Consider the following 8,134-nt stretch of genomic DNA (forward strand, 5'->3'; position numbering starts at 1 on the left):
TATATATATATATATATATATATATATATATATATATATATATATATATATATATATATATGTGTGTGTGTATGTTTAAATCAATAACATTACAGATAGTGTTGACAAAGGGGTACTGGAGTTCATCCGACATTACTGTGGGGTTAATGTCTGACCAAAAAAGGTTGGGAACCACATCGAACAAAGCTCTAAACTTGACATCTATGCTGAAAATGGTTGATGTGGATGTGATGATAGCTTCACACCCTGTTTTTTACAATCATGTTTCATTTTAGCAAGACCTGCTTGAAGACCAGGCAGGTGTTCTTCCCAAACAGCGACCTCCGTCGCGCAGGGATGCAGCTACTCTAACAGAGGACAGTAGGGGATTTCACAGGCCGTTGCGTCTCACTGAGGTTAAGACCCTCTGCTCTGAAGAGGACGAGGAGCAGTTGTCAGCACTTTCTAGGTATCATGACAGGCTGGGGAAGCAAATTGACCAGGAGTCAGAGGAGGAAGTTTTCAAGGAGGAGCTGGAGCTGATGGAAGGCCGAAGGCACAGGCATACGGGGGTTGGGCCCAGTTATGAGAATTGGCGACCCAATAAGAGTGATGGCAGGTACCTGGGGAAAATTGTCCTGTGTAATATTTATTTATGTTTAAAAACATGTTGACTAGTTTGTCCTTATTCATTCTTTTCTTTTAATCGGTTTGCTTTTTGGCCTTTCCCAGGGAGAAGAGGGAGAATCCAGATGGTGCTGCCAGAGAAGGCAGAAGACCAAAAGCACTGAACAAAAATGAGGATGCAGAGTTTGCCACTAGCCTTATAATAGGTTAAAGGACGTTTTGCATTTTGCACCTGAAAAGTCTGTTTTTAAATAACAAAGGTCCAACATTAAATGAACATTTCCTAATAAGAAATGACTGCACAAAATTTGTTGTATGTGTGGTAACCTCTGAAAAGGATGGATCCTTTCAATGTTGTTGGTAAAGACAAAATAATAATTAAAGAATTCTGAAATGATAGATTATCAAACCCTTTAAATGGCATGAAAAGTTCAAAGGACTAAAACTAAATGTGCTAAAAAGAAAAGGTGGTCTCTTTTCAGGAGTAGCTGACACAGAAGATGCCTTACAGAGGAGGAAGATGCGCTACAGACAGGAGCTGCAGGAGCAGATAGCAGAACAGCATAGGAACAAGAAAAGGTACAATGTCAGTGATTCATGTCTTTTTCTGAACAATGTAATGCCTGAAATAATAACATTTTAGGCAGGTACATTAAAACAGACTTGCAATTGCTGCCACAATAGAGAAGATTTAACGTTCTATTACTACAAGCGCAACAGAATGTATGATAAGCCTTTGTACAACTGAATGCACATTAAAATATATGGACAGCTACCATCATGGCAACACTGAAAGGGAGATTAAGTGATTAAGTAGAAGATTCTGGATATTTGAACTCAGTTGCCAAACAAATACTACTTTCTTTATTTTCTGTTTACCGTTCCAGAGTTGTGTAGGGAAACCAAATGTTTTTCAGAGCACACAAACAGAAAAACTGTGAGGAAATATTGGCTGAATGTAATGTAGTGTATAACAATCACTATTGTGTTTGTGCAGTAACGCGTTACTGTAATATTATTGCTTTTCTCAGTAGCGTAACTAATTACTTTTCCAAAACAGTAATATTATTACAGTTGCTAATCCAAGTAACGCTGCGTTACTGAAAGCACCATCCTTGACGTGAGTGCGCGACTGTACGGCAGCTCAGCGGCACCAGATCTTATGTTGTTCAAGTCAGCTGATAGAAAAGGAAGAATGGAGAACGAGGGAGAGAGGCGTTCTTTCTACAGCTGTAAGTAGCTGCTGCTATTACTGTGTCACAGATGCAGAGAACATTGTTGTCATTTGTAAACTTTGTGTGACCAGCAAAAAGCTTTTAACCGTAAACCATTCTACACTTATTGAAGCATCTGCTGAAGCAGCATAGCGACGCGATACAGAAAGAAACTCCTGCAGCTACTGCCACTGATGCTTGGATTCGTCAGGAGAGAGTGGCGTTAAGTAACGTTGTATGTTTTGCAAAAATACTGAATACTGCTCTTATGCGCAGAAAAATAGTAGTTCAAAAGTCAGTATTTACTTGTTTTATTTTAGCCGGTGGCATTAAGAAACGATTTTATAAAAAAAAACACTGCTTGCTGCTGTTTTGAATATCATTTAAAAAGTCAGGAGAGACTGCTTTGGTTGGTAGTGAAAGTATATTGTAACCTAGAGAGTAACATAACTAGTTACTTTTTATCACCCAGTAATAAGTAAAGTAATATTATTACTTTTTTATGGAGTACTAACTAACTAGTAATATATTACAATTTCTGAGTAACTTGCCCAACACTGCTTTTGTGTAATGGGTCTTGTGTGATAAACCCTGAACCTACACTTTCACACTTGTTGACAGTCCCTGTGGATGAGTGTCATTAAATGCTCAGCAACAAGTGTGTGTGTGTGTGTGTGTGTGTGTGTGTCCTTGTTGCAGGGAGAAAGATTTGGAGCTGAAAGTTGCTGCGACGGGTGCAAATGATCCTGAGAAACAGGTCAGGTGGCAAACTCTTACCAGTGGGTGGATGCGAATTCCCAACTTCACAGACCTTTTGAGTATTTTACCCTACAGCCACATTTGTAGAACATAATCTTTGAATGATTGGTGTGTCTAATATTTCTTTTCATAGCAAACTCTGCAAGTTTAATTCTTTTTCTTTTTTCTCTCCTTTAAATCACCAAGATGAGGTCAAAGGCCAGAGTGCCCTGCTAAAATTAATATAACTGTAAAATGCTTGTGCAGAAAATAAAAAAAATGAAATTAGAGTTAAGGGGAGACATCAAAGGGATTTTCTTTATATAGCGTTTACATTATATTTGTTTATCTTTCAATTTTGTCTCTGTCCACAAATCAGCCGGACCGAATCAGACAATTTGGACTGGGCAGGAGAAAAGATCATTGGGCTTTGGAGCCTTCAGCTACAGGAGAAAGTGAAAAATCATCTAGGCGTCTACCTAATAATGCCAACACAGGTGTTCGAGGCAAAGAGATGCCTCCTCCTGAGCAGCCCCATGTGGCCTTCCAGTCCCCAATGCTGGAGTACAGCTCTGCCCTGGGCCTGGCAGGAGGAGGCCTGTCTCCCACCAGCCAGCCTGCTGCCCTCTCCTTCCCCAGAGCCATTGACACTCCCAGGTATCCATTGAACGTAAACCATTTACTGTATATAATTCAGGATTTCCATCATGCTTTACACGTGTCCTCACTGTGGTACTACTGTGTGCAGTTTAATTTGGTATAAACCCTCATTTAGCAGCTATATAACAGAAGAACTGGTGTATCTGTTCAAAGTGCAGCCAAACAAACTCACAAGGTTTTTGATTAAAAATAAAAATAATAATAAAATAAAGATTATTTTCTTTGTACAGTGCAAGCAGTCGCCTGCTGCTGTTCATCCATCAGCTCACTGCTGCTGCTCCGTCTTGTTCCAGTACTCTCTGCAATGTTTTCTAAACTGATTCACCAAAAATTACTCTCTTGTTTTTGCAGACTCATTGCTGATGAACAATAATGCTTAGCTCGGTGACAAATGCATTGTGTTTCCTGTGACTGTTTGACAATAAAGCAAGTCATTTGACAAAAATGAACTTCAGTATAAAGTAACTTTAAACTAAAAATTATTGTAGCCTCGCTGGTTAACCTCCTACTCTGTAGTTCTTATTATAATACATAATATAGAACACTTTAATTTCAAATACAGCCAGTATATAAAAATGTTTAATTTATAAATGAGACGCTGTGCTATATAACTTCATTGATTATTTGATATACTACTTTGTATCTCCAGAATGAACCTGTTCCTTCCTCCTCCTCCTTCAACTCTCAGTGAAGCCTACAGAAACCCTTATGGAGAGACTCATCACTACTACGGCTCCAGGAACCTGCTTGACCCAAACGCGGCCTACTGTACGCACTGGGCTCCTCCTGTTAAAACAACTTTCTTGTCTACCGTATTTGTCACACTTGTGAACATACTGGTAGTAGGCTATACACATATGCTACATTCAGCATTATCGTCACAATTCCAATGTGCATTTCATTTGTCTGTCCAGATGGTCACTTGTCTCTTCCTGGTGCTGGCCCTCCTATGTCCTACTGGAACGTACCACCGGGTGGCGCTGCCCCCAGCCAGTACAGCCCTCACAGCCAGCACAGTGGAAGCAGTTTCCCTGAGCCTGCAAACCAGTAAATATCTCTTTTTAGTACTTTTTCTTGGAAAGCGGGGTAGAAAATGAAGTAGCAGTAAATGTATCTGCTTTACCAGGACACAGACATCTTATCGTAATTTGGCGGGCCTTTCAACTTAACACTTAAACTAATTGTTTATGCATATGAGCAAAAATAAGATAATTGGGTAAACTTCCTTATAATTTATTTTCGCACCTGCTTGTGTTCCGATGGAGAAATACGCTTTTATTGTCTCATTAAATTGGATAATTGACCAGCGACCGTAATAGAGTTTCTTGTGTCAAGTACGTTTGGATGTCATTTTAGCAGCCGAGAGGTGAAGTAAGACGAAAGTCATGCTCTGATCTGAACTGTGTGATTCTGCAACTGTCCTGGCAGGCCTAGCAATGAGGCTGCTACTGTGGACTCGCAAGTCAGCGCTTTCCCTTCAGAGAGTTCTAGATCACCCAGGGAGAAGATTCTGAGCTACAGGGAAGCTTTGAAACAACAGGTAGGTTAAATTAATTTTTTAATCTACATTGAAAATGACTTGTCTTTTCCAAGATTGGTTCAACAGATCCCTACTGCATTCATCACCCATTAGAACTATAAGGTATATCAGGGCTAATGGCTGTACTATAATTATCGGTATCGAATGAAGTGCTCTATTGGTATCGGTATCACTTTAAGGGTACTGGTTTTGGTACTGGTATTGTAAGGGTTGGGTATCATTTCATCCACATATCCTTCTGACAGATATGTGGATGAAATGATAAAAGAGTTGTTGTTTTTTTAATCTAAATTGATAACTGCACGAAAGCAGAGGGACCACCTTTTTTTCTGAAATGCAAGATATGATTTTTTTTTTATGTCTTAACATTTCTGAGTGTTGTCTGTATTTTAAAGTAAATTTAACCGTAGTCAACACATTCAGTGACTAAGCTTTTGAACTGAAGTAAAGGATTTGTACATTCATTGGATACCTAAGTGCACACACAAATGGCTGTGTATGAACAGTATCACCTTGGCTCAGGTCCTGTTTGGTCGCAAATAACATTGTTAAGGAGAATGAAGTAAAGTGGCTGTAGGTAACTTTGAACTTTCACTGCATCCTAGTCTGTGATATGTTGGCAGGAAGTTTCCAGGAGAGGGAGCAGCGAGCTTTTCAACAAGGTAAAATTGATGTAGTTCAGTCTAAAAGATAGTTTAAGTTATACCCTCAGATCCTCATTAATTCCTTGATATTTGGCAGTAGAAGTGTTTGTGAGATCTCCCCCCTATTCAGGTGTCAACTCCAACACCCCCGTGCCACCTCAGTCCCACCCTAGTCTTTCATCTTTCTCCTCTAGTTGCTCTGTGACACTGAAGCTACATTAATCCTCTCAGCTTGCATTGTTCTTGTGCCACATGATGGCTGCAGGCTCTGTACCAGGTGGCTCATCGCTGATGTGCTTTGGTTGTTTGTCAGGCTGATGTCGGAACTTAGTTCTGGCTCTGTTATTCGAACAGAAACCCTGTTTTACCCTTGTGGGATACACACATACGCGTTGGAACTGATAGCTCATGAGTTGCACCTGCAATAAGTTCAACTAAAATGTGACTCCTTACATTTCAAAATGCACCAATTGTTTTGCTATCCCAATAATACCATAGTACTAAAAAGTATTATAGGTTTGTGTGAAAGGTTGTGTTTTTATGTATATAGTCTTGGTTTTACACAGTGAGCCTCATGATACATTTTAGAGTAATATGGTTCAATAATAATAAATGTGATATATTTTGATGACAAAAGCTTATTTTGATGTAACCTACAAAATACTGTACTGTAGATTCAGGAGCAGCAAGAACGGAGGTGCCTGGAGAGGGAGGAGATGGAGCGTTACGAGGCCCAGCTGGAGGTGGAGATGAAGAACCACCAGCCCTGGGGTCGAGGTGGAGGAGGAGCCCCACTCAGAGATAGCACTGGAAATCTTATCGGTGTGTCCCAGAGTAATAGTGTCTGTTTTTATAATACGTGTGTCTTCCCCTGCAAGATAATTACAGATGCTCTCAGAATTGTAACTCTTACCTCCTACTCTTGTCGCCAGCTGACCTCAACCAGATGCACAAGCTGAATGAGGAGGCCTACAGCAACCCAGAGCAGTGGCAGAAGAGGGCCACGGCTGCCATAACGGCCCGCCGGGCAGAGCTCCCTGACCCCAGCGAGAGGGTCTCTGGTACTGTAGCAGAGTGCAGTAGCCATGACAGTAGTGACAGGCTCTCTGGTACCGTAACCATTTTTCTTCTTAATGTATTATAGCAGTGTTTTGCCATTAGAACATTTCTAGCATCACAGTAGATCAAACCTGCGGGAAAAAACAGGCACAAGTTGAGATCTCACTGGAAGTCACTGAGGAAAGTATGTACAGCAACAGGTCTTATGGACGGAGCTTTGACAAAAGTAATATTGATTAAATGTTGATTGGAAATATACGGGAAAAAGACAAGTTCTCAGTCTTTTAGGCGACTTTATAAAACATACTGCTGATGGAGAAAATGGAGCAGATGGGGCGAGAGAGACAGAGAGAGGCGGGGCAAGCCGGGGTGTTTACCTGAGGTGTAGGTGTGTCAGAATGTGGGGAGAAGAGAATTCCGAGGCAGACTGTGCAAAGCATACTTAAAAACAATAATAAGAATGTTCGTGGTCATTAAAACCTGCTTTCACAGGGTGGTATAATGTGAAAGTTAGAGATTTTTTTTGCTTGGGGGGCGGGGGGTTCTACAATCACAATGCCGGCTCAACGTCGTGATGTCTGTCAGCCATCGCCGATGAACGATGGCTGTGTCTATCAGCCCAACCCTATTGATTAAGGGGAAAAAATGTGATTAAACAGACAAAAACGTGAAAATAAGAGTGTTTTACTTTGTTTTACATACTTTCCACACAGCACTGTAGAGTACAAAGAAAACTGCACTGCTGACACAAATGCCTAGAGGTCATTCAGGTTAACATCTAAAAACTTCATATTTGCTTCTCAACTGAGAAATGAAACCGTATAGAACACTATGTTTGCCATAAAATGTCAGTAAAGATTGGTGCTACGTCTTTTAGCATATTCATATTCTGGGCTACTGCTTTAGTGAGTTTTATCCGAGACTTGAAGGACAACGTATTCAGAATAGGATGTGTTTTGGTCCAGCTGACTTAAAACTTCATGTTTTCTTATTTTGCAGGTTTCAACCATGTCCAAAGCCCCCAGTTTGCCAGAGGCAATGTGTTTACTAGCCAGCCCACCCAACAACAACTCAATGAGCAGGACAAGTACAAAGCTTACCTCAAACAGCAGGTACCATTATAAGCAGCTGGTGGTACCTCTACTGCCTGCGTTTTTGTTGTGGTAGGCTGTCTTGTTGAGCATCACTTTAGCTGGCGGACGATCATGTATTGGATTTCTGTCTTCTAGGAATTTAGCTAGCTGCTAGAATAGTGCAAGTGAATTTGAGTTTATCAGCACAAGCAAGGAAAGTTTTTTTTAATTATTTTTTATTTTTCATGCCATGCTATAGATTTGCCTCAGCCCTCCAGCCTGCAAGTAAAAGTAATTTGGGGTAATGGTTTTATGCCATTTGTTTACAGATTGAGGAGAAAATGCGTAAAAAGACGGAGGAGAGGGAACGGACGAGACTGGAGGAGGAGAAAGAGGAGAAGAGGCTGCAGGAGCAGAGGGCTCGCATCCAGAGGGAGTATGAGGAAGAGCAAGAGAGGAAGAAACGGAAAGAAATGGAGGTGAGGAGCTAAAAAGACTCTTCAGTGGGCAGAATTTACACGTGTGTTTTATTAATTGTACTTGACTCTTTATTTCTGCCCTCTTTCACCCCCCCCCCCCCCCCCCCCCCCCCCCCCCCCG

At 41.0% G+C, this 8,134-nt stretch overlaps 1 protein-coding gene across 2 annotated transcripts in view; it reads left to right on the top strand.

Moving 5' to 3' along the window:
* Positions 1–8,134, top strand: part of LOC123957233 (centrosome and spindle pole associated protein 1-like) — a 20,146-nt gene that overhangs the window by 3,328 nt on the left and 8,684 nt on the right. Inside the window, exons 6-18 of one of the 2 annotated variants that reach the window (XM_046029888.1) lie at positions 276–598; positions 712–812; positions 1,089–1,185; positions 2,520–2,577; positions 2,938–3,215; positions 3,868–3,986; positions 4,133–4,265; positions 4,647–4,758; positions 5,382–5,420; positions 6,077–6,224; positions 6,335–6,511; positions 7,461–7,573; positions 7,864–8,013. In XM_046029888.1, the coding sequence (XP_045885844.1) occupies positions 276–598; positions 712–812; positions 1,089–1,185; positions 2,520–2,577; positions 2,938–3,215; positions 3,868–3,986; positions 4,133–4,265; positions 4,647–4,758; positions 5,382–5,420; positions 6,077–6,224; positions 6,335–6,511; positions 7,461–7,573; positions 7,864–8,013 (1,848 nt within the window). The remainder of the gene's footprint in view (positions 1–275; positions 599–711; positions 813–1,088; positions 1,186–2,519; positions 2,578–2,937; positions 3,216–3,867; positions 3,987–4,132; positions 4,266–4,646; positions 4,759–5,381; positions 5,421–6,076; positions 6,225–6,334; positions 6,512–7,460; positions 7,574–7,863; positions 8,014–8,134) is intronic. The other variant, XM_046029889.1, reaches the window with a different exon arrangement.

The sequence above is a fragment of the Micropterus dolomieu genome, linkage group LG19 (assembly GCF_021292245.1).
Source record: "Micropterus dolomieu isolate WLL.071019.BEF.003 ecotype Adirondacks linkage group LG19, ASM2129224v1, whole genome shotgun sequence".
NCBI classification, from domain to species: Eukaryota; Metazoa; Chordata; class Actinopteri; order Centrarchiformes; family Centrarchidae; genus Micropterus; species Micropterus dolomieu.